This window comes from Episyrphus balteatus, chromosome 1 (genome assembly GCF_945859705.1).
Source record: "Episyrphus balteatus chromosome 1, idEpiBalt1.1, whole genome shotgun sequence".
NCBI classification, from domain to species: domain Eukaryota; kingdom Metazoa; phylum Arthropoda; class Insecta; order Diptera; family Syrphidae; genus Episyrphus; species Episyrphus balteatus.
The window spans coordinates 99718325-99745777 of record NC_079134.1 but is presented as its reverse complement, the minus strand read 5'-3'; the positions used below and the strand labels follow the sequence as shown (position 1 = coordinate 99745777).

Below are 27453 nucleotides of genomic sequence, written 5' to 3'. Positions count from 1 at the left end.
TTACCCATACAAGTTATCAAAATTTTATTTTTAAACTTGTTGTTTATAACGGAGATTAAATTTCAATGTTTATATCTCACAACGTACTGCTTCGTTTATTTATTATATCAGTCCGGTTCTTTTTTAGAGGAATGAATATTAAAATACATAAATAGCAGTATAGATATAACACCGTCAAAAGTAAAAACAAAATACCAAGGTATTCAATTAAAATCGAAGTCAAAGGCAACTCATGATCGCGCTGTAACCCTGTAACTGAACTGAAAGGAAAATGGAATGCAACATGAAAGATAGTAAGTAAGAACAGAATAAAAGAAGCGTTGGACAACTTAACAGCTGGGATAGGAACCCACTACAAAGAGAAAGAAGAAAATAATGCTCTTAATTTTGATCTTGTCAATATCTTACCTATAAATTTATTTACATATTACTGCAACAAAAATATATGGATACTGCGAACGAGATAACTGGTTTAACAACATTAAATATTAGACGTGTTTTATTTTTTTTTGTGATCAAGATCAGATCATTGTATTTATAAGCAAAATACAATAACAAAGCGAAATCGTGCTTTTGTTGTAAAGCTATAAATACAATGATTTGATCTGGATCACAATAAAAATAAAACACGGCTATTTTTGAACATCAGAAATGATTTCGTAGTAAAGAACAAGATTGTAGACAAATCTTTGAGCTCACCAGCACAACATTTTACTACTCTTAAAGAATCTAAAAATGACCTCTGAAACACAATAAGTCCCACTTATAAAAGTTTAAAATGGTTCTCATTGTGCTTCAGCGTGCATTATTCAAGTAAAATATTTGTTATTAGAACTTACCCCCATTTAGGGGCAAGACCGTTTTTTGTTAGATGTTTTCTGAAAACTTTTTATCTTTCGCTCAATATTTTTTATTTTTTTTTTTTATAACAATGAGAGTTCCTACAATAAACAATTAACTTAATGAATAAAGACTTTATTTCAGTTTTAAAGTTGTTTTTTATTGATTTCTAAGACAGTCAAACACTAAAGTGGCGGTCTTGCCCCCACTCCCCTATATTTTAATTTTCTTACCTCAATATAGGCTGATTCAGAAGGAATATGTAGCGTTTTGGGTTGTTGATGAGCGAAATTAAAATATTATTTTTACCTATACCGTGCCATGGTAGTTGATGATTTTTTTTATTATTTAATTGGAAGACAAAAAGTGTTTAAACAAAAGGTTGTCAAATATTCTTCAGTAATCGTCCGAACTTTGTAGTGGCAAGGGCCATGGAGTCCATGATGGGTGTTTGTTCTTTTCTCTTGAATAATATACAAGTTTACCTCGTTAGTAGGTGCATACTATTTTTAAATATTTCTTAAAACTAAAAATCTAAAATTGGAAATAGAACAATTCCTATACAAGTACGTTTTTTCCTTAAATAAAAAGTGGACTTAGAACAAAATATGATGGGACTTAGAACAATCAAGAACACTCGGGCTCATTTTCAAAAGGCTACTTCCCTGTTTTTATTATTCTATGTCCCATTAAATTACATTATCTACGGAATGAATTTTTTTTAACAAAAACGGTTTTCTAATTCGGAAGGAGCACCCTCAAATTAGTAAAACTTCATCATTTACTCATTTTCGGTAAAAAGTGAATTTAGAACAATTTTACTTTACGCCGACCGACGACTTCACTGCACTGCGACCATGTCGAACAATTTTTAAATTATTTTTCTATTTTGTTTTTTTTTTGTGTTAGAAATTATGGACCGAAAATAAGCAAATTTTTAGAAAAACCATAAATTGTGAAATTTTGTGTAGTGTGGCATTGTAGTGAGCATTTTACATATTTTACATAGGCTGCTTTTTGCTGAAAGTTTAAAAGTGAACATTTTTAAACTCATTTTACGAACTTTTCAAGTTTTGATTCCCTTTTTTATTGGAAAATGATAGCTCATTAAAGAGTCGAAAATAAGAAATAAATACAAGAAATGGCGGAACGAAGTCCGCCGGGTCAGCTAGTATAACATAATTTAATAAATATTTCTGTGTTCATAAAAAAAAGGCCCAAATTTGTAAACGGATTCAAATTCAATGATTTTTAAAAAGAGGAGTCCTGGAGTTCCAGCGATTTGAAGGAGTCACTACGACTCTTAAGAGTCCCAAAGGTAACCCTGAGTGGTGTTTTATGCAGTTTAAACTTTGTAAAATTTCTTGATTGACTACCTCTCTTGAGTGTTTTGCTGTTTGCGGTTAGCAGTGAGGAACAAAAACAGCACTAATGCTAAAAAAAACAGCTATATTGGTATGGCTTAAAACATAGATTAATGTTTTGGCTACGACAAACATTATCCATGTTCACACCAATTTAAATCTTCTTGAAGATTCATATTTTTAAAGTATAAGTTAAACACTAGATATTTAGGTATGCTGTTGAATGCGAATTTAATGAATAAAAAATCAAAATACTCCAATAGGTATCTACCTACTTGTTTTAAATATGATGTTTTGTAACAATAATTACCTGTACGAAAGTTTTCTGTTTAAAATCCAATGATATAATTTTATCACATCAAGTACATTGAAAAACGCAATCGAAAACCAGTTTAAATCTTCACTAAACCTTGAAGTTGTTATAACGCATTTCGCCTGTATTAATTACTTGATTGTTAACAAATCTCAATGAATCTCCCTATGATTCATAAATAAAATCCCCCCGTTAGTAAGGTATGCCATGTTTAAAAACCCAAGTTAGTTTTATATCATACGTACATATATGCTATTGGTAGGTAGATATTAAGGTACGTGTTCTTCTAATTTCAAGCTGCATGTTAAGTATTTATAGATATTGATAATGAAGAAAACAAGATTTCATTCTTGATAATTAAGTATTAATCCCATAGACTATAAGAACGCGCAAATAATTCTCAGCTCAGTGGGAACCATTGATTTAAAATAAAACTCGTTTTATATGTATATCTCTCTTTATTCAAGCAGCCAAAACTTTTAAAAAGTATGTGTTGCTTCATATTCATCCTATAATTAGGCGAATACGTCCAAAGGTGCGAAGTGTTTTCTCATTTTCTGCTAAGATGACCGACTCGACGGTGACGACTGATGACACTATAATAATTTTTTAAATAATAGGCAGTCGCCATCGGCAGGGCCTTAAACTAAAAACCGAATTTAGTTCGTGACTTAAGTTGAATTCATTCAGTCAGTTGACGGACATCGTGCGGTAGAGATACATTCTGATTTGGTGTAGCTTTAGACTACATAGATTAAACAGAAGCGTGCTTAATGTTTTGTTAGGTTTTTCCGCATCGAATAGCGGTTTCTTGATAAGAACCTAAGCTGATATTCTTGTTGTGAGCGTGTATGTGTGTGTTGAGTTTTAACAATAGCAACAATTTCAAATACATTTTTAAACAAGTTCCACTGTCGTTCACATGAAAATGAAATCAAAATTGATTTGTTTCTACTGGCTGCATATATTTTGTATGAATTCTGTACTTTCGGATAAGTCATCAAATGATGGAAAGGGTAAGATAATTATAATGTCGTTATTGATATAGACGAGCTTAGGCATATTTTAGATAGTGGGCGTTATTTTTATTAGTTCAAAAATTAGAACCTGACTACTTTAAAATCACTAAACACTATGGAACAAGAAAATATTGTCATCTAAGATGGTTTTTATTTGCTATACCTAGTATTGGCGCATATTTGTGTCTGTGAAAGATCGAGCGGTATCAGTTGTCAATGTTGTTTTAATGTTCAGGTTTTTAAACTGATGATATTTTATATCATCTGCAGATGAGCTGCATGAATAAATAATGAAGTGACTCAAACCGCTTCCATTTCAACTTTAAACAATTTTAATTCTTTCTTGCAAACGGAACAAAGTAAAAAAAAAACCACTAGCAAGCTGTAAGATGTAAAATGTTCTTAGTAAGAAGAAAATTGAATTGGGATACAAAATTAAATCAATTATTTTGGCCAAACGAAGGCAAAAATTGTCAAAATCAGTTTTTCGAGAAATCTAAATCAAAAATGAATTTATTCTTGTTACCAAACGCAAACACCATTAGATAACAGTATTTTCTTCTTTCATAATTTTTAAAACGTGATTTAGAACTATTCAGGTTTTAATTTCTGTAATTATTTTTTTCTTTAAATAATTTTGAATTTAAAATTTCTTGACAAAGTATTTTCATGGCCTCTGTATATTAAAAAATATTTGGTGCGTCCCACCAAGGGAGATCTCTGAGGGCTCAGAGATTTTTCAAGTGAGACAAAAAATCTCAGCCGAGCGCTCACTTTTTTTCGGAGATTTCTGAGACGAAAATTTTTTGGATTCCCGTTTATTTTTCATTCGTGCTGTCAGACTCTGGAATTCTCTCCCATCAATAACAGTGGTCAACAAAATTTAACTTTTTTTTTTGCCACAAGAACCAAAATATACTTTTCTAGTAGTTTTTGGGATGCATCCGAATCTGAAGTCAGAAAAATTTTATTGGCCTCCGTTTTTTAAATATTGCCGTTATAAAATGCTAAAAATCGTCATTTTATTATAAACAAATTTTTTTGCATTTTATAACGGTAATATTTCAAGAACGAAGGCTAATAGAATTTTTCTGATTGCGGATTCGAGTTCAAATGATGGAAAGGGTAAGATAATTATAATGTCGTTATTGATATAGACGAGCTTAGGCATATTTTAGATAGTGGGCGTTATTTTTATTAGTTCAAAAATTAGAACCTGACTACTTTAAAATCACTAAACACTATGGAACAAGAAAATATTGTCATCTAAGATGGTTTTTATTTGCTATACCTAGTATTGGCGCATATTTGTGTCTGTGAAAGATCGAGCGGTATCAGTTGTCAATGTTGTTTTAATGTTCAGGTTTTTAAACTGATGATATTTTATATCATCTGCAGATGAGCTGCATGAATAAATAATGAAGTGACTCAAACCGCTTCCATTTCAACTTTAAACAATTTTAATTCTTTCTTGCAAACGGAACAAAGTAAAAAAAAAACCACTAGCAAGCTGTAAGATGTAAAATGTTCTTAGTAAGAAGAAAATTGAATTGGGATACAAAATTAAATCAATTATTTTGGCCAAACGAAGGCAAAAATTGTCAAAATCAGTTTTTCGAGAAATCTAAATCAAAAATGAATTTATTCTTGTTACCAAACGCAAACACCATTAGATAACAGTATTTTCTTCTTTCATAATTTTTAAAACGTGATTTAGAACTATTCAGGTTTTAATTTCTGTAATTATTTTTTTCTTTAAATAATTTTGAATTTAAAATTTCTTGACAAAGTATTTTCATGGCCTCTGTATATTAAAAAATATTTGGTGCGTCCCACCAAGGGAGATCTCTGAGGGCTCAGAGATTTTTCAAGTGAGACAAAAAATCTCAGCCGAGCGCTCACTTTTTTTCGGAGATTTCTGAGACGAAAATTTTTTGGATTCCCGTTTATTTTTCATTCGTGCTGTCAGACTCTGGAATTCTCTCCCATCAATAACAGTGGTCAACAAAATTTAACTTTTTTTTTTGCCACAAGAACCAAAATATACTTTTCTAGTAGTTTTTGGGATGCATCCGAATCTGAAGTCAGAAAAATTTTATTGGCCTCCGTTTTTTAAATATTGCCGTTATAAAATGCTAAAAATCGTCATTTTATTATAAACAAATTTTTTTGCATTTTATAACGGTAATATTTCAAGAACGAAGGCTAATAGAATTTTTCTGATTGCGGATTCGAGTTCAGCAACCCAAAAACCTTCAGAAAAGTATATTTTGGTTCTTGTGGCAAAAAATGTTTAATTTGGTTGGCCTATGTTGTTTCTAATTCAAAGACCGCTGCTTAAATTTTAAATATCTCGGGCTGTAAAAGAGATATCGAAAATATTTAAACTTTTTTGAAAGAATAAAACCAGTTCTTATAGGCACCGTTACAAATTAATTCATAATGAACTACCCCACATAAAAACATAGCCTCGAAAACAGCCAAAATGACGTTTTTTGACATTTTCTAACGGTAATATTTCAAAAACGGAGGCCAATAACAATTTTTTGACTTCAGAATCAAGTTCAGCACATCAAAAACTACTAGAAAAGTATATTTTGGTTGTTGTGGCAAAAACCTTGTTGACCAGTGTAATCAAATTAATTGTAAACGTTAAAAAGTTTACAACTGCAATTTTTCTTTATTTCTCATCCCTCCCAGTCCAACATTAGTCCTCATCCAACAATGATCCTATTCCTATTCCCAAATCCCAACTCCCACAAAGATTTGCTCATCGTAATTTATCTTTTTTTTTTTTTTTTCTTAATCAATGTTAACTTTACACTATATCTAAGTACTATAAAAGATAAAAGTACTATAAAAGATTACGTACTTGTACAAACTGTTATTGTAAATAAATAAACTTAAACTTAAAAAAAAAAAACAAGATATTAATTTCTCAGTTTTCCTTCTCTTTCTTTAACTTTTTTTTTCTTATTGTTTTGAGGTTTGTTTTTTGGTGGTGTGCAGCTATAAATGTGCTAAAAACATGAAAAATTTAATGAAAACTTGAAGAATATGTTATTATTTTAAGCTTGCTCGAAATAATTTTTTTCACAATTGAGTATTTCAAGAAAAGTTGGAGTTGTTTGAAGTGGCTTTAAAAAAAATTGGATTCATGTGAGAAACTTGTCCCACAAAATTATTTTGCTCTTTTTCAAAATGACATTGAGCTCACAGAGATTTTTTCTTGGTGGGACGCGCCTATTGACAACAGTATTTCATTACTTGCATCTATTGGGCGCCATAATCAATTTTATACATATAGGTAGCCTTAACAAGAAGCAAGTAGCTTCCAAGGATACCTTATTTGTTAAGTTAGGATAAGTAGTTTAGAAGCTTTAATACATAAAATGAGCACATGAGGGATGAGGCATTTCCTGTAGTCACGAATAAAAGCTTAATTTGAAGGCTGACCAGAAGATATATACAAATTCTACAACTCTTCTAATTTTCGCAAACAATTACGATGGTATTTGATATCATATCGTTTGATTTAGGAGTATACATTTTTTTTAATCAAAACAATTATAATTAGGTAATAAAAATATTAAATCTTAAATAGTTTCTTTTAAATGAAACTACTTCTTCAATTTAAGGATATTTTTATTCAGAACGAAAGACTAAAATAGAAATGATTTATGATTCTTGATTTTTATTTGGCGTTGGTTGTTATGATCTTGATGTCAGGGATTACAACTCTCGCTTTATTAGCCTCAGAAATTTGGAGCAAGCCTTTAGGTTTTTTGTTGTTTCCTTTCTGAGACAAACTGAACGCTGGTGAGTTTGCTTTTAATTGTATTGGAACGGTGTGCGGTATTTTCTTGGGAGATGGTAATTTGATCAAGCTTTGTTACTCTTTTTTTATCATACGAAGCAACTTCATCCTCTGATCATAGAACCATTGAATAATTATATAGAAGTGACATCGTGAATAAAATCCGCTATGAATGAGAATTGGCAGCACAGTCGCGTCACAAGATCGTGTATTGGGTTGTTAAAAATTACTTGAAGAAGAATTTCTGGTTGCTAAGTAACCAAAACTATAAAAAAAGGTGTTAATTTGAATATATTTCACAAATTGTAATCATTGTTTTTTTTTGTTTTTGTTCCGGAAAGTTCTAAGAATTACCAAAAAAAAAGTATGTGATTCGTGTACTTTAGTTTATACGGTTACAAAATTTTGTGTAGATTCTACGAAAATGTGGGATACATTTGAGGCAACACCAAAATTTTATTTAAATTTATTTCTTGATGTTCAGGCTCTAAATTTGATTGCATATTTAATTTTGACTCCATAAACTGCAAAACACCATGCACTCGGGCTGTTCAGTTGGAAAACCAAACATCAAAAAGCTCCCTGTTTGAACACATTTGTAAAAAATACTCGTAAACAGACACTTGTTGCCAGATAAAGCGAAAGTTTCTGCTGCAAAAACTTACTTTTTTTGAAAGATATTCATAATTGTTTTCTTTCTTTAAATAAAAACACTTTTTTCCCATCTGACACATCTCAAAATATATGCTTATCGAAGTTAGTACTTAACACGAACAAAGAAGCTTTGATTTGGACTCTCAAAAAAAATTTTAATTTACATGTTAAAAAAAATATGCAGTTAGAATAATTACATTTTCTCTCCTGAATGTGAACCTATCAAAAAAAATATTATAAGTTCTTTCTTTTCTTCAGTAAGGCCGTATGTGAATTGCGTTAAATAGTTAACACCGTGTAAAATTTTTGACACTATTGAGGTGAATAAAAAATTTTCACCTGTTAAAAATTTATAAGGCTCTGGGACCTGGTTAAATTTGAGTTCAATTTTTTTTGCAGATGGTTTTGTTTTGTTTTTTTTTTATTAAAAAGAGCCATACAGCTGAAATTTTTTTGTTCACCTCAATAGTGTCAAAAATTTAACACGATGTTAACTATTTAACGCAATTCTCTTTTAACCGGTAACTACAAATCTTACTCTCATTATTTGTTTTTTTTATTTATTAGTCTTCTGAGGATCTCTGACAACAGAAAATTGAAATTTATCATAAATTAACTGTCGATTCATTCATTCAGACTTATTACCTTTAATTTGGCATACTTGCTCCACATTTTTGGCATTTTTTTTTTTGATTTTTTCCACTAGTCGCCGCACCGGACAAGATTAAATTAAGAAGCTTTTTTCTCTTTATTTTTCTATTTAAGAAAATGTTTTTGTTTTGGTATTTTTAACCGACTTCCAAAAAAGAGGAGGTTATCATTTATCAATTCGTCTGTATTTTTGTATGTTTGTTACCTCATAACTTTGAACTGTGTAAACCATTTTTGATAATTCTGTCTTCGAAAGCTGGTTCCTGCAGTGTGGTCCCGTTTCAATTTTGTCCAGTTCTGATATAAAAGGATTATTTACTACCTACAGTGCGAAATAAGCGCTGATATAATTCTTTTTGGGAAATTCTCCGGAGATCTTTATATTGGCGCGATGAAAATATGAACACAAATAACACGGTGTTACAAAAATGAGGTTTCAAAATATACGCGGGCGGAGACCTATCAGGTTTTGTAGAGCTAGTCGCACTATTTACGAAACGGTATTTGAAAATACCCTAACCACGCCAAAATCTGGAGTTACGGGCAAAAAACGGTTTTTTTGGATCTTCACCCATTGGAAAAATTCTAGCTTCGACAATTTTTTAACCATTTTCTATTTTTTTTACAGTTTCTGATAGAAGATAAATATACCTTTTCAACAATGTATAAAACATGTAACTAAATTTATAAGCTGTCAAAGTTCGAAAATTCCATTTTTTTCGTCATTTGCCCAACTTCGGCATCAATTTAAAGTACCTATATGTTTTCAAAACAACATGTTATTTAAAAAATATATTCTAAAACTATATCTATTTTTCAATCAATCGAGGTATTTTTTATGAAAATCACTTCCAAATTGGCTTAGAAAAAAATTGAGAAAATTGAAAAATTATTTTATCAGATTTTTCTTTTTTCAAAATATTTTTTGTTTTTATTTGTTTTTATTTTTCAATTTTCTCAAAAACTAGAAGACATAGAAACATATAGTTTTCACTGTTCTTTAAGGAATCAATTGAGGCAGTTTTCTGTGTGAGTAATTTTTTTTACTAAAATTCACAGCCTGGACAAAAATGAGTTTTAAAAAAAATTTGTTCGCCTATTTTCAACTTTGAAATCGATTATTTCAAAAACCGTTGGTTATATTATATTGATTTAAAAATTAGAATCAAATGTACAATTTTTCCTTTCGGAAATGGTATCATTTATTACTGTAAGTGTTGCCGTTGTTTTTTAATAATTTTTTTTTATTTTGATAATTTTTTTTAGAAAAATGCCCTTTCCACCTAAACGGGGGGAGATAGACCCCCCTCCCAAGGAAAAAAATGTTTGTATTGAAACTAGAATTTTTTCAATGGGTGAAGGTCCAAAAAACCGTTTTTTGCCCGTAACTCTAGATTTTGGGGGTGTTAGGGGATTTTCAAATACCGTTTCGTATTCAGGGCGACTAGCTCTACAAAACCTGATAGGTCTCCGCCCGCGTATATTTTGAGTGTTACACCGTGTATCTAATTATATAATTGTCTGTGCTGGTATCTTATGCAAAGGAAACATTTTTAAGAGAAAGATTTTCTACTCAGAAGGCGTGGACCCTTTGATGTATTTTTGTATGATTTTCTAAATAATTGGTATCAATGAAATTTTAATTAATTATTATTATTGGCATGTTTTCAAACAACTTTAAAAATTTATAATTAAAAGAAAAATTATCAAGGAAACAATCCAAATTAATTGATAATTAAAAATCCAACATTAGAACTTGGTACACTTTTATATCTCAATGGTTTTTGTGCCATTGTAATTTAAACAGTTATGTTTTTGTTGTGCTTCGCCTTACAGGATTGTGTGATAGCCAAAAAATCCCGGAAAAAAACTTTTTAGTTATCAATCAAAACTACAATAAAAAAAATTCTGTTTATATTTTTATTTGGTCTACTTATATCTGTTTTTGTTTGGGTTTGTGTTTATTTTTTATTTGTTCACATACACTGTGGTGTATACGTGCTCTTTTTTAGTATTTATTTATTTAAAATTAATGTTATGTTAATAGCTGTGTTTTATTTTCCTCGAGATCCAGATCAGATCATTGTATTTATTTACGAAACAATATCTGATCTGCATCACGAGGAAAATAAAACACAGCTAATATTATCTGTTGAAATAATACATTATTTAAAAAAAAATAATATTGCTGAATGAAACGAGAACTTATACGAGCACATTAAAAAAAATTGTGTTTAAATGTGATAGGTATACGTGTTAATTTTGGTTTTTATTTATTTATTTTGCGGTGTGAAATTTTAACCCGCGGGATAAATTTTTTTTTCCGTGGGTAGGTGTTGAAATCTTCAAAAGATTCTATGAGAACCGAAAAACGCGTGCTCATGCTCATAGTTATCTGAGACTCTTACCGCACTAAAACATCCTCCTCGCAATTTATCCTTCTCGAAGTTAAGTTACATAACTTTCCAGTGAAAGTTCTTACTGATGATATTTAAAAATAGCTAAATAACATGTTTTTTTAATTAAATCATTTAAGTAATGGTTCAAATTTTGTAATCAAAAAAAAATATTTTATATGAAATAAATCAAATAAAATCTCTAAAACGTTTTAATTAACATAATTATATTAATCGATGCTGGTATTTTGAAATAAAGAATTTAAATTGAAAAATTTAAATGTACCAAATGGGAAGGATCGTCCTTCGCAAACGTGCGTCGTACTAAGTTTGTCTGGTCGAGAAGTTCTAGTAGGTATTGTTCTATTAGTATGTTCGACTAACAGTTTTCTATGCTTTTGGGCAAAGGTTTTTATTTCTTCGCGAACCGTGGGGATTGCTGGAAGATCTTCGTTTTATATACCGCGGCGCATTTACAAATTATATTTATAATTTATTTTCAAAAGTTTTTTATCTGTTTAAATTTGTACCGCGGGTACAACCCCAGATTTTAATACCATATATCCAGACAGGCTTAAGTACCTGCTTGTAAACTAATAATTTGTTTTCGATACTAAGTCTAGAATGTTGTCCGAGCAAACAGTATAAATTTCTCTTTATTTCATATTTAATTAATCACATTTATTTTTAAAATTGAGTAAAAATATAGTATTAGCACCGTTTACATCTATCCCAAATTCGTAAATAAACAAAAACATGGTGGGTATTTGTAAACATGCCATATTTGACAGTAATTTAAACAATTTGGGGAATATTTTTTATATTTATACAAAAGAATTGCCATCATTCCATATTTGCATTTGAAGATATTTTTCAAGTTGTTTCCTGAAAACATATTAAAATCAAAAGTCAAAAGAAAAAAAGCGTGAAATGGTTTAAAACTACCCACATTGACCCTAACCAAAATGTAAGTAGGTACCTATGATTACACTGGCCCACAATTTTCAACTTTTTAAAAATTTGTATTTGATTAAAAATCATATTCATTTATTTCTAAGAGCTCTATTTTATACACATTTTGGGGGTAATTTCGTACTAATTTTAAAGTTATTCTTTTTTAACTCTGTTTTTTTCGCCATTTTGTGGCTTGGCAAAAGGAATGGAGGAAGTGTAGGTAGGTCGGTAGGGTAGGAAAAGGATGAGGAAGGAAATCGGGAAAGGTGAAAGGAGGTGTTTGGAAAGGGAAGGAAGGAATGTTAAGTTCCAGTGACGTGATCTGCTTGCGTTGCGCGTCATTAAGCTCGCCGGATTGAGGGGGGGGGGGGAGGATCTTTCCCCCGAAACTTCACCTCACATGCAAACAAAAACATAGATCAATCCGAAAACCAAAAACAAGAAATAAAACCATTTTTGACAGATGTGAAAAATAAAAGTTTTTCTAATTTTTCGTTTTTAAAATTTTTTCATCCATTATTTAGTTCTAGCAAGCGTTACCGTTGAAAATTTTTGAAAGGTCACTAAAAAAGTCGCTTTCAGAAAAAAATGGTCGCTAATCTAAAAAATTGAAAAAAAAAAATCGCTTTTTTGTCGAAAAAAGTCGCTATATGAAAAAAAGGGCGCTAAACCGTTTTCATATGTTTTTACATAGAAAAATAAACACAAGTTGTCCTGAAACAAAGTTTTTATTAACAACAACAAAAATAACAAAATTAGAAACTAAAAAGTGGTTGTCTGTAAAAACCGGTTTATGGACGATGATTTTACGTGATAACGTCATAAGAAAACAGGTCGTGTGCTATTGTTAGTAAAATGATCTAAAAATTATTAATTTGCCAACTTTCTTGTTAAAAAAATTATAAGATATAATAAATCTTATAGTAAAGTACTTAAACTAAAGATTAAGACCTAACATATGTATAACTTAATGATTTGTGCAAAAACGGAATAACTTTTTGAATCCTATCATAATTTACAAGAATAAGCTAAATCAAATAGTCTTTTTTCTTTTCTCATTATATCAATTTTTTATATGAAAAACTTACAAAAAAATTACGTAATTAAAAAGTTCAATATTTTTTCTAAAGAATAAAGCCATACTTAGATTTTTACAGTGCGTAAAAGGTAAAAAATCAATTTTAATTTTATAAATTTTATACCATGTATGTGCGACATCTACAAAAAGAGCTAGAATTTTTTGGACCCAATCAGTTTTCATCAAAAAAAGCAAAAATATCAATAATTTTTATCTTCTTACGCCATTAAATAATTTTTTTTAAATTAAAATAAAAAAACTAGACCGACAACTCCACTCTTGCAGCATTATTTTATTTGTTTGAAAATGTTTGAAAATGTTTGAAAATGTTCACATATAATAGTTTAAGAAATCTTGATATCAAAATTAGGAAAAATTATGAAAAATCATTTTATTATTTATTTTTTTGAAAAACCAACGAATGTTTTCAAAACAATCCACCGATTTTTTTATCTGTCCCGGGTTTTGCCCCTAGAAATATGGTCACTAGATTATTATGAAAAATCATTTTATTATTTATTTTTTTGAAAAACCAACGAATGTTTTCAAAACAATCCACCGATTTTTTTATCTGTCCCGGGTTTTGCCCCTAGAAATATGGTCACTAGAGTGACCGCAAGAAATCGATTTTCGAACATTTTGTCGGGGGAACCCCACAAAATGTTCCGCCTTTGCAGATTTTTAGATAGTCATAATTTCAGCTCGATTGGTGCCGACACTCGCTCAAAGTATCAAAAATCACATAACTCAGATGCTAAACTTGTTTAGTTTCACTAATAAAAAAAAATATTGTCTTCAATTTAACAGGGCTATTCTGGGCAACCTCACTGATGCCTCACAAGTCACAATAACCTTATAATTCGAGTTGAACCCGATTTTGTGACTTTTTCGTATTCTAACGAAAACCTCACACTCACAAGAACCTCATAAGGTGAGGTGAGTTTGATTTTGTGAGGTTTGCTTACTACTGCAACTACTTTTTTGAAGTATATCTGAATCCGGGGTTGTGTTCTTGAATCCGATTTGTGAGAGTGGTATTGAAGAGTTCCTTATGGACATTTGGATGCGTTTGTAATTGAATGTCATGCTTGTCCTTTGTTTTCTAGATTGACCTGAGTTCGTTTGAACGATTCGTCTGGAATTCTCGGTCTCAGCAAAGCAGATAGTTCAAGTGTTTGTAGTCCTCCATCGCGACCAATGCGAACCAGACAATATCTTGGCCAGGACTCTTTTAAATGTTTCAAAAATAGTCATAGTCATTTTCGAATAGAATTTCATATTCCTTATGTTCTTCTTGGCGTTTCTTTGGACAATCTTGTTGTTGGATGGTGCCGCTTCAAGTAGAACACGCTGAGAAAGTATTATCACCATTGACCAGAGGATCGTGTTGACATCTCTGTACTAGATGGAAAGTGACTTATTTCGGTCGATAAATTTCGTTTTTATTTTATTCTGAAATTTTATGAGATTATTAAAATGTACCTAAGTAGATTAGAAAATTTACCTTTTCTCCATGTTTTAATTGTTTTTATTTTTCGAATTACAAAATGTTGTGCAATGTGCATATTGTTTTTTTTATCTGATTTGTTTTGATAAATCAGCTGGCTGTCAAAATTGGAAACTCACCTCTTCTTGTGGTGAATTTGCTGTGAGGTTTCTTATGAGGTTTTTCGCAGAATACCAAATTGTGACAACCTCATAAGAAACCTCACAAAAATAACCTCACAAAAAATTGTGACTTGTGAGCATCACAACTCCAGAATAGCCCTGTAAGTTTTCAGTAGGTACTTATGTACCTCAAAAAGAGCTGAAGTGCAAACTCGATTTAAAATGAAACTTTTTTTTTAACTGTTTTAATAAAAAAAAACGAAACATTTAACAGATTTACAAAAAAAAAAACAAAATACTTAATATCGTCTTATGCCTACTTTTCACGAGTCGATTTTAGCCGCACGATATGTCGTTCGACTATGATTTTTCTATAGGGATTGTCACTTTAGTCGCCTGCGAATTACGTTCACACGAGTCGAAAAGCTTCTCCACACGGCAAAAATCGACTCGTGAAAAGTCCCCATTACATTTCTAATACATAACTAATGAAGTTGTTACTAAAAAAAAATGTGTCAAGAGATTTACTTAAAGTAGTTTTGGAAGCATCAGGATACAAGTTTCGGCACTCACTGACTACTTGAAGTACGTATTGTTTTTGTTCCTCATCTTTAGTTAAAAGGTTATTAAAATTGGTTATTAATTGGACTCCTCTTTCTGCCATATCATTTACGACCTTAAGTGATTGCACTTTTTTAAAGCCGTCTTTAAAATGCGGGTTTCCGGGCAAAAGATTTGGAGTTGCTTTGAGAAAACTTGTGTCTATTCTCAATCGGCTGAAAACACTTAAAATTGTTAAAACTTCTTTTAATATTAAAACAAAAACGCAACAGAATTAATACTCACATTTTATTTTAAGTTAATTTATTTAACATACAAAGTAAAATCAGCAAAAAGCGCGAGTTTATTTTAATAAAATTATTGAACTACCAACGAAACGACTCGTGAAGCTTAAACTTCATTAAAAAAACAACAAATATGTATTTTACAACTGCATTTTATTTTTTTCTATAAAAAAAAAAAAACATAGCAGGTTCAACCCCCAATAGGTGCCCTTTTTGTTTTTTTTTAGTCAATTTTACTTTGTGCCTCTATTGTTGTTAAAATTATTATATATTATTATTGGTGATAAAATTATTATATATTATACGAGAAGCATTTCGATAAGATACCTTTCTATAACATAGAAAGTTTCATTTTAAATCGAGTTTGCACTTCAGCTCTTTTTGAGGTAAGTACTGAAAATTTAAATTGATGACAATATCTTTTTTTATTAGTAAAACTAAACAAGTTTAGCATCTAAGTTATGTGTAACAACACTACCTTTAATTTAATATATAAAAAGTGAAAATAAACCCCACTGTTTGGAAGCTAGAGCTAATTTTCTGCGAAAAACAGTGAAAAAACAGAGATTTTTCATACTTTGAGCGAGTGTCGGCACCATTTAGACTTATCCAATCAAGCTGAAATTTTGGGTATCTAAAAATCTGCAAAGGCGGAACATTTTATGGTGTTCCCCCGAAAAAAATTCGACAACAAATTTTTCCCTTGGAAATCCGCTGCCAATTTTGGATTCCCCAGATTTTTCTAGAAATATTTTTATCGAACGTAATGCATTTGAGTTCACTAAGCCTAAAAATCATACTGGTTCCTTTCTAGGAGCTCTAATTTTTCAGATTTTTTCATTTTTCCCGTTTTGGGGGTAATTTCATACTATTTTTTTTTTAAGTTTTTCTCATCACATGGGTTTTTTAAAGTTTTGCTAGAAAAATTTATTACAAACGTAATGTATTTCGGATCAGTAAGTAAAATAACAATCCAAAAAAAAAATTAAATAAAAAATAAAAAAAAAAAATTGTATGAATTTGTATGCTTTTTCATGTATGTATGAACAATTTAAAAACTAGAGCTGCTAGAAAAAAAATAATGCTGTGAGAAATGATCGTTTGATTCAATCTCAATCCAAAATAGAATTTAAAAAAAATAAAATTTTTAGTCTGACTAAGAAAAAAACTAAACCAACGACCAAAATTATCGTGTTTTGTACTCTCTAAATTACAATTGCTTAAATTTATAAAATCGAATATTTTAAGCCTTGTTTATTTATTAAATAATAAAATTTAATTTCATTCAATTACTGTACAAATGTGAAAGTTATCCACCAATTTATAAACGTTGAGCCGATTATGTGGTGGTGATGAAATCGCCGTCAAAAATTTGTCATTAAATACTAAGGCCTTAAATTTATGGACTAAAGCCTTGTGAGATAAAGTACGCAGCTTTATAGCCTTAAGCTTTATTATAACGAATTAAAAACTCTGACAGCTTTAAATCGGTGCTTTATATGGTTTTCGGAGGTTTAAACAACGCGAATTTTCCAATTAATTAGAGTAGGCAAAATTCACTCTATTTCAAATTCTAATAATCATTTTTAGCAAAAAAACAAAACCGACTTCCATGGATCCATAGTTTTATGGTTTTAAAAATAGTTCCTATGGTTAAAATGGAACGAAACTGAAATGGGACCACACTGCAGCCACCAGCTTTCCAATACAAAAAGAATTATCAAAATTGGTTCACTCAGTCCAAAGTTATGAGGTAACAAACATAAAAAAAAAAAAAAAAAAAATACAGACGAATTGAATACCTCCTCCTCCAGGAACTGATGCTCTGTCATTTTTACTAGCCTTGAAGACTTAAATATTGACGATGCGATCAATAGAACTCAAGACTTTGTTTAATTAAAATCGTAACGAGTCGTTTTCGAAAAAAGTATAGGTTTTCCATATTGGTTATGGCAAAGGTAGGAACCGTAAAAAAAATCAATTACCCCCCTAGGGAGTCACAAAAAATACCAACTTTGAATCTAATTGCCTTACTGATTTTTGCTTGACTTAAAATATTGCATTTTTCTCAACGCTTTTCTACTTTTTTTTAAATAGTTCATAAGGAAATTCACAATGCTGCGATATTTTAATTTTGTTTGATATCTTTTTCCTTAGGTGTGTATCAGTGAATTTTTTCTTTTTTATAAAACAAATTATCAAGGTTTTAGGACAAGCTCAACTCCCTTTTGGGTATTTTGTTAGTACAATTGATTGCCCGAAAAAAAAAAATAAAATTTGTATAAATATCGGTGTCACTTATATAATTTATTCAATTCTATTATAATATTATATATTCTTACCTATACCATTCGTTTCTAAAAAACGTTAATTCGAATTATGTCACTTTGTCTTTAAAAATATAAACAGATCCATTATGTCATCGTCTGAAGTTTATTTCAGGAGAAGAAAAGAAAGTCTCACATTCTCAAAATATTTTTTGTATGTTCGAATATATGAAAATAATTATAATATTTTAATGATGTGATTTTTTGTGATTAAGCCAATCTGAATTTCTTGTTTAACTGGAAAGAAAGAACAATGTTAATATACAAGAATAGAAATTTCATGGTTTGAGTACCTACTTTCCTTTTTGTTGTTTATTTGGTTTGTAAACAATTTGTTTTTATATTTCTAAGCATTAACATTTTTTCATACATTTTCGAAATAAATAAAAAAACATAGTAAATTATTATTTGTACTTACAAATTGCGATACAACAAATAAAAAAAAACCATAATATTACGATGATAGAGTGCGAACAAAATGGGTCTCGAAAGTCCGTTAATCTGTCCACATTTCAATCTGCTATTCGTTCAGGATATCTCTCGGTCTGTATAAGGAGCTACAGACTAAACGGATTGTTTTGTGTAGCGGATTTTGAAGGTAGAGAGGTTTTTGAAATAAATTTTTTTGTACCAAAAATAACGGAACCTGTCATCAAAGATTATAGAAAATTATCTTTGCTGTCATATGCCAATTTTGGAAAAGTTTAATTCTTTCAAGAACGTCTCTTACGATTTTGATTTAAAAATTCAGGTAATACACGGAGAAAGCAGACCACATAAAAATAAGTGTACCTATGCCACCCTAAATTAAGCGGATTTCTTAATGGTTTTTGCTAAGATGACTTCCGTCTTAAATTAAAGTGACAAATCATCTTAATTTCTGGAATGCGAAAGTTTAAAAGAAATCGACATTAATTTAAGCGGGAAATCATCTTATTATTATGTGGAAACATTTTAGGGTTCAGGTTACTAGGCGAGTGCCTTACCATCGTGCTATCTCACTGTTGGAAATAAATATGCTAAACTGCAACTTAAGCTAAGGTGTTACAATAATTTAAAATTTTTTTTTTTTTTTAATGAACATTCACATTAAAATGCAATGAAGTTCACCTTTAATTTAAGTGGATTTCACTTATTTTAAGCGAAGTCGTTTTGTTTAAAGGTGGTAGGATTTAAGCTGACTCATTTTATTTTAAGGTGCCCTTTTTTTTCTCCGTGTAGTTTTCAGACAAGGGCCCACTAACCACTTTGCACACATGATTTTGCAACTTTACAAAATAATACTTTCCTACAAAGTATTATGTTGTTGCAATTGTTTTATATTTTTTATAAAAATATCTTTAATTAACAAATGTATCTTTAATTAATAATACAGTATTTACCTAATAAAAAAAAAAATAAAAAAAATTGAATTCTCAAAGGTACATGTTGTTGTGCTTTTCGCTTCTGGAACAAACTTTTCCAAATTTTTACGGAGCTTTAACAGTTCCTTTGCGTTTCACGGATCATTGATATAGAAATTCATATGAATTTGGTCCATCAAAAGCGTCTTGTTTTTTAGTGCATTTTTTCATTTGTTGTCTATTCGTGGTAAATTTTGCATAGTATAGATAATTATGTTTTCGGTAATTTATAGTTTCCCGCGATTAATTCAGTCCTTCACAGATTTTTTAACAGACACACCGAAATTATAACTTGCAACAGAAGATGCACTATTTTCAATGTTAAGTTCCGCCGTTTTGCCCACTTTTTTACAAATCGGAGCCTTAAAAAGTCTGTCGGTCGTAAAATGCATTACCCTACCTTACCAACATTGAAAAAGAAAGTTTAAAAATACATTTTTCCCTCAGAAATTAACACTTTTTATACAAAAAATGCAGCCTCGAAGCATAATACCAACTATATAATTGACATTGACCATCATGAAGTTACATATATATAATATAATTATTAAATGACCATCAACTTCCTTATTTTATGTTTAACCGTTACAGATTACTCTCATCAGTTAGAAAAATTTTCATTTTGTCAAAATACTTTTTCTGACCATTGTACGTAAAATGTACGCTTTGGAACAGTTTGAGTTTCAATAATATACATAATTCGATTCTTAACTATTTCCAACTCAATTCCATGAAAAGAGTTTATCATTTGCAGCCCACTCTGAAAGTAACTTCGCGCCGAACCCTTCCGCAGACCCAGATTTATTAGAGGATGTCGAGGCATCCCACCAAAGGACTTTGCTACCTAACCCGGATAAAGTTATATTCACCGACACCAATCCTGCAAATGGTATAGTTGACGATCGAACCTGAGTACCCAGGAAGAGACTGCGCCGAAGTAAGCATTTACTGTCGTTTGGTCCTCAGAAAATCCAACTTTGCCTTCACCCCTGACGAAAAGCAGAACAGGGGCCAAACAACGGCACACGTTAAGGCCCAACTTTAATAGGCATATACGCGCATGGGCTTATGTCAAAAACATGAGGAGTGGCCATAATGAACCTACGCGCGCATAGCCCTCTGTCATTTTTGTTTTCCATAATTTTTTTTAAAAAACGCGTTGAATTACACAAAAATATTTTTAAAACTTTTTATTCAATTCACAATTCGTTTATCACATCTTTATTAAGTGAAAATTACTCGTAGTTTAATTTTTCCATCCCCCTTGCATCCATGTTGTTAACATTTTATTCTGAGAAACTTAACGAAAGGTAACGAAGCGCGCATATAAGTATATGGCTATCCCATAAGAATTGTGTATGGTCGATAACTCAAGCGGCCCATAGACAAGACACTTGTGCGCACATTTGTGTGCACACCGCACCACAGACGGCACACCAATCATGACACCGATACAAAAAAATCAAAAAGTGTGGTGTGTATGGGCCGCTTCACTCATGCCATTTTGACATAAGCCCATGCGCGCATATGCCTATTATAGTTGGGCCTTTAGTTAACGTATGGTCGCTATACAGGGTGTCCCGGAATGAGATAAAAGTATTTTGGGGGATGATTTTTGGGTATATTCTAAGAATAAAATTTTTCTATATAAACTCTCTATCTGCAAAATTGAACAAAAAAAGGCATTTACAAGTTTGTCACAAAACTCATAGATTTTAATATATTTAGGAAGACCTACACCCTGTAAAATCTTTAAAAAATGTGTTTTTTTGCTGGGTAAGAATTAAAAATTTATTTTTGTTGTTTAAGTTTATATTATGTTTCCACCTACTCTAAATCCGAGATTTAGCTAAGTAGATTTACCATACATCTCGAGATCTATTTTGAATCTACTTCACTAAATCTCAGATTTGGGTAAAGCTGCCCTAAATCTAGTATTTTCACCTACTTTCAATCCGAGATTTAGAATAAAACTCGATAATCATTCTGGTGGAAACGTAGTATTAAGAATGGGGTCCCGAAATCCCGGAAAATTATATAAAATGAAAAATTTGCGCAAATTTTTCATTTTTTATAATTTTTCAGGATTTTTAACTGTATAATTCCTTTAATATCTCTTTGAACATGATTTCAAATTCTTATAGTGCTTTTAGCAGTGTTGTGTTGATTGAGTAAAGTGGAAAAAAATCGTTGAACTAAAATCAATACAATTGTGAGTTTTAATATTAAAGTTATAATTGTATGTTTAAATTGTTATTTTATTTATATTTTATTTTATTTTTCAATTAAAGTTTCAGTGAACAGACAATTTATTTTGAAAAGTTTTTTATCTTTTCTGTTTTATTTTCGTAATTTTGGTTTTTCGGGATTCTGGATTTTCGGAATTTTGTATTTCCGGGATTCTGGAATTTCGGAGAGAATATGGATTTTTTTCGTGACGGCAGAGAGTCAACGAGTTGCCCGATTTTGTTGACCGTGTAATCATAATCATAGTAGAAATCATTGTTTTAATTATTAACGGAAAATGGGTTGATGCTTTGCACAATGTTATTACAAAAGTATAAAAAACACACCCATTTTTATTCTTGGGAAAACCTTTTTTTAAACCCTTAAAAACAACCCTTGTGAAATAATTGACTGTACCTGTCTACTGACTATCTTGTCCGCCAATAAATTTGGAACCTACATATAAATATAAATATATTTGATTGTTATGACCTTTTTTCGAACACACAAGCCGCATAAAAATAGGCAATAGGCATATACCAGGGGTCGAATTACGGCATACGTTCGTTAACGAATGGTTGCTATGTGTCCCTATCGTTTTCTAATAACCAAATAGAGACAGAAATAGTCAAAACGTTAACGTATGATTGTAATCGTGTGCCGTAATTCGAACCCTGCATTTTGTTATCGAGTAAAAAATAATAACACTGTGTTCGAAAATGGAACTTTTTTTTCCGACAGAGGGCTCTCATATCTACTAAAGATAATTCGAGTATGCTGAACACGATGGCGTACTTAGTTTTTCTGGATTAGGTCAAATAAGAAAGATTTTTGCTTTTGAAATTTTGTTTGCACATTCCAAAAATGAGGCTATAAAACACCATATATTTTCTAATTTTTGATTTTTTATCGATGTAAAATAATGAAAAATCTATTTTTTTGGAAGTATTATTCGTAAAAAAAAGGTATTTGAAAAAAAATCTGTCGAAAGACTATTTAAATCATTATTTTCATGAAAAAATTCATCGATTTTTCTTCAATTTTTCTAATATTTTTCGTATTACTTAAATTATAATGCAGCACTCGGTGGCAACGATTTGATCTTGAATTTCAGGATAAAATATGGAATTTTTCAACAAATCGTTACCGTTTATGTTAAAAGTAAGTTGCACTTTTTACCGTGAGATATTTAAAGTTTTTAACTTATTCTTTTTTATAATGAAAGTTGGATATTCAAGAGTATTTTTTGTGAGAGAATGAATCCTAAGGGTTTGAACCTTAAGAAAAAAAATATTCTAGAATATCAGGTAAGATCGGAAGGGGGCAAAACACCCATGGGCTCAAGTAGCTAAAAAAATAAATAAAAAATAGATGACCGTTAAAGGAGTCAAAACAGATAAGCGTGACAAACCCCCTTAAGTTAGAGATGGACTGACAAATATATTATGTGTTGTGTATGTAAGCTCATATAAATATGTTTTAATTTTTAAACAAATTGAAAGAATTTAAATTAAAATATTGATACCATGCCTGATTTTTTAATTAAATATCTACATCTACATATGTATAATATTCCAGAGTACTAACACATAAAAGGTGTCTACATAAAAATGTTGAGTTTTCGCATACATTTGTACCTTTATAGTTAAAAAATGTAAGAAAAATCGACGTTTTTTTCCATAAAATAATGATTTAAATAGCCATTCGACAGATTTTTTTTTAAATAACTTGTCTTACGTATAATACTTAAAAAAAAATAGATTTTCCATCATTTTACATAGATAAAAAATCAAAAATTAGAAAATATATGGTGTTTTATAGCCTAATTTTTGGCATGTACAAACAAAATTTTAAACGCAAAAATCTTTCTTATTTGACCTAATCCAAAAGAAACTAAGTACGCCATCTTGTTCAGCATACTGGCCTTAGGGCCAGTTTGTTCACAGTCGATTATCTTTTAATCAAGGATTATTCCATATAAAAATCCTTGCTTAAAAGATAATCGAGTGTGAACAAACCGGCCCTAAGTGTTTGTACAATGTCTGTCAGTCTGTCATTCTGTCAATCTGTCAGTCTGTCAGTCTGTCTGTCAGTTGTCAGTCTGTCAGTCTGTCAGTCTGTCAGTCTGTCAGTCTGTCAGTCTGTCAGTCTGTCAGTCTGTCAGTCTGTCAGTCTGTCAGTCTGTCAGTCTGTCAGTCTGTCAGTCTGTCAGTCTGTCAGTCTGTCAGTCTGTCAGTCTGTCAGTCTGTCAGTCTGTCAGTCTGTCAGTCTGTCAGTCTGTCAGTCTGTCAGTCTGTCAGTCTGTCAGTCTGTCAGTCTGTCAGTCTGTCAGTCTGTCAGTATGTCAGTATGTCAGTCTGTCAGCCTGTCAGTCTGTTAGTCTGTCAGTCTGCCCGTCTGTCAGTCTGTCAATCTGTCGGTCTGTCTGTCGGTCTACAGCCTAAACGGATGGACCGATTAATGGCAAACTTGGTATGTGGCCTTATTTGGCGACTCTCTAGAGCGGTTTTTTGAATTAATGTTGTTGGACCAAAAATAACGGTACTCATTATATAACGATTTTAGTAAAGTTGAAATTTCTCAAAAATGGTTCCAACAATTTTTTTAAAAAAATTCAAAGTAGTCAATAAATTATAAGATAAGGGGTCTCTTCTGATGAAAAAAAATTGAAAATCCTTATTAACGGTACCTGCCATAGAACCGTTTTTTAAATACGATTTTCTCCGAAACTACTAATTCGATTTCAACGAATTTTTTTGTAAAAAACTATTTATATTATGAATTTATACATTTTTTTTATAATTTTCGTATTATTAAAAAAAATTTGCAATGTTTTTTTTTTTTAAATCGAACTTTTTAAAACCGGTTACCTATTGATTTTTTTTTAAATTTTATTCTTATATTATTTATTCAAATTTTTTTTTTTTCAAAAAATGATTTAGGTATAAAAAAATGTTTTTTTTAAAAAAACTTCTGTAATGATTTTGAAAATTTTTTTCAACTTAAACCCTAAGAGCAAGTTCGTACGACCCAGTCGTGCTTTTCATTTTAGTACGCGTGATGGCCGATTTCACGAAGGTCTTTTAAGCATTTAACAGGCTTTTAAACCTTAAAATAGGATTTTTCGGTTTCACCAAGCACTTTTAATGTTATCAAGCTTTTAAACACCCCTATAAACTAAATGCCCATTTTTGACTCATTAAATTTTAAAAGTGTCATTGAAATGTCATCAGAAATCAGATGTATTAATGAAGTGAATATTGGCTGATTTTTTTGTTTTGTAACATTTTAAATTTAAAAAACAAATTTCGACTTTGCACTTGTTTTCAATATTTTAGTGATTTTTTTTATTTAGAATAAAAAATGTTTTTATATACCTAGGTAACACAACTAACTTTCCAAAAGCATCTATTCTATAGGTATATTTCTTATTACACTAAAGAAATGAAAAACCCACTTTCTTAAATTTTGTTTTGTTTTATTTTTTTTTTGAGAACTTATTTTAATAGAAATTTCCCTAAAATTTCCCCTTTTCAGATTGATGAAACCAAAAAGATTTAAGGGCCTGACAAAATTTAAAGAAATTTTTGTGTTTTCAGTGCTTGTTTATGAAATCGTACATGAGTGCCTAAAAAAATAAACTAGTATCCTATAATTTTGAATGACTTAATCAGCTCCCCATGCATTTTTTTTTTTTCAGTTCGTGTATGCATTGTTGAAGGCCGTGGCAATTACCGAAAAACTCCAATATTCTGTCCGACATTAGAAGCTCAAACTAATATGGAATGCGTTGTTGGGCTTGATCGATTAGATTGTGTGCGACGAATTCACAAAGGCACAGCTCATTTTGGAGTTTTTTCATCTGAGGACCTGGTAGCTGCAAGGTGGGCTAGTGTTGAGATTTTGGTCACAAGTGAACTGCGTTTTCATGATACTCCTTTTGAATACGAAGTTGTTGCGGTTGTTGATAATGAGGCTGACATTCACTCAGTTTATGATTTAAAGCAGTCAAAACTTTGCCACCCAGGGCACGCTCTTGAAAATCATTGGACGGAAGTTCTGGCAAATGTAGGTTTTCAAATTGAATAACAATTATTAACGTTTTAATAACAAATTCTTATATATTTTAGTACTTTGAATCACTTCTCGTACCAAAAACTTGTGATCCTAGCTTGTCCTTAACCGAAGATAGAATCCGAGCAAGTGCCAACTACTTTGGACCAAGTTGCAAAGCGGGTCCATGGGTTACAGATCCCGTTCAGGATAGAATGCTTAAAGGAAAGTATCCATCACTTTGTCAACTCTGCTATGATCCGTATCGTTGTGGAGTAGGAGACAAGCATTGGGGTCGTCGGGGTGCTCTGTACTGTTTAACTAGTGGAGGAGGTGATGTTGCATGGGCGAGACTTGATGATGTCAAAAGTCATTTTGGTTTTAGTGGACTTCAAGCTCAAGCTGATCAATCTGAGTATAGTTACCTCTGTCCTGATGGACATCTTCAGCCATTAAATGCATCAAAACCATGTGTATGGGTGTCAAAACCGTGGCCAGCAGTTGCTGCAAGACGAAGTCATGCTGCACAAGTTCGTCAACTTGTTTCCGGCCTATCTCATAATGATACAAAGGGCTGGAAGAATGCTTTACTTAGTTTGTTGGAGACTTACCATGTGAACATAAATCAATTGGACAACACCATTCCCATTGATGATTACCTAGATCAGGCGACAGCCTTTCAAAGTGCATATAGCTTTCCTGAGTGTAATCCTCCAAGGTCCATAGTTTTTTGCACCACATCAATTATCCAGCATATCAAGTGCTCATGGCTGCAAGAAGCTTCACAAGTCTACGGCATTCAACCAAATATTCAGTGCATTCGCTCAGACAGTCTTAATACATGTTTAGATGATACTATGTACCAAACAGCCGATGTTGTGCTTGTAGATCATGAAACCCGAGTAAGAGCACAAAGAGACTTTAAACTTAAGCCTCTTCTTTTCGAGTTTGCTGAAGATATGCACGAGCGCTATGCAACAATAGCTGTAATTCGCAAGAATTCTGGTTTCGATAAGTTCAAAGACATTTCAGGAGCTAAGGCTTGTTTTCCATCTTTTGAAGGACCAGCACATTTATCGGTTCTGGAAACTATAGCAAACGTAACTAAGCAACCAACACCAATTTCGGAATTCTTTTCAAGACAATCCTGCACTTGGGATCCGCGCATGAAAAACGACTGTACAGAAAGTTATAAGGGTGAAGAGGGTGCTCTTCGTTGTCTACAAGATGGTGGTGATGTTGCATTTGTTAGCTCATATACATTTAAAACTTTTTCAAATGGAACATTGAATTCAACCTGGACGAAGAACGTTGACCGTAAAGCTTTCAAAGTTTTATGTCCATTTGGCCCAAACGGAAAAGCAACTAAATTTGAATATTGTTATTTACATTGGACACCGCGAGGTAATATAATGGTTCACAATGCAACGATCACAAGAAGCAACGAGATTTATAATTCCTTCAGGGAAATGGATCGTTTATTTGGGAGGTTTTATAAATCTCAAACGACACCATTCACTATGTTTGGCCCATTTGATAAAAAAAATAATGTCATGTTTAGGGATAATACAGATGGACTTCGCGGTGCAACGGATTTGAAAGCAGACCGATCGGCACGAGTAATGGAAGATATTTTTGAGAAGTATGTTGCTGAAAAATATCCAGCTAATGGAGCGCCTAGAGTTATACTAGTATTAAGTTGGATTGCTATAGTCTCAGTAGTCATAAATTTGATTCTGTAGTTGATCGCATTGTACAACTTTTATCGCTATAGTATTGCTAGGAATGTTTGAGGACAAAAATTTTCCTAATCCTACACTTCATAGAAAAAATATTAATTGCTCTATGCTACACTTAATGAATTGTGATATTACTTGTAATAAATTTTGTTCAAGATAAAATAAA

General features: G+C 31.2%; 2 protein-coding genes across 3 annotated transcripts in view; one reads left to right on the top strand and one right to left on the bottom strand.

Annotated features, from left to right (window-relative positions):
• Positions 1-27453, bottom strand: part of LOC129907563 (major facilitator superfamily domain-containing protein 6) — a 59140-nt gene that overhangs the window by 24110 nt on the left and 7577 nt on the right. The gene's annotated exons all lie outside the window — the stretch shown is intronic.
• Positions 114-27453, top strand: LOC129907562 (transferrin). 2 transcript variants are annotated; one of them, XM_055983842.1, is made up of 3 exons: positions 114-293; positions 25196-25563; positions 25626-27453. In XM_055983842.1, the coding sequence occupies exons 1-3, from the start codon at positions 272-274 to the stop codon at positions 27288-27290; spliced, it is 2055 nt and encodes a 684-aa protein (XP_055839817.1). In that variant the 5' UTR covers positions 114-271; the 3' UTR covers positions 27291-27453. The 2 variants fall into 2 exon arrangements, with proteins under 2 accessions (XP_055839817.1, XP_055839816.1); XM_055983841.1 differs by lacking the exon at positions 114-293 and adding an exon at positions 3090-3533.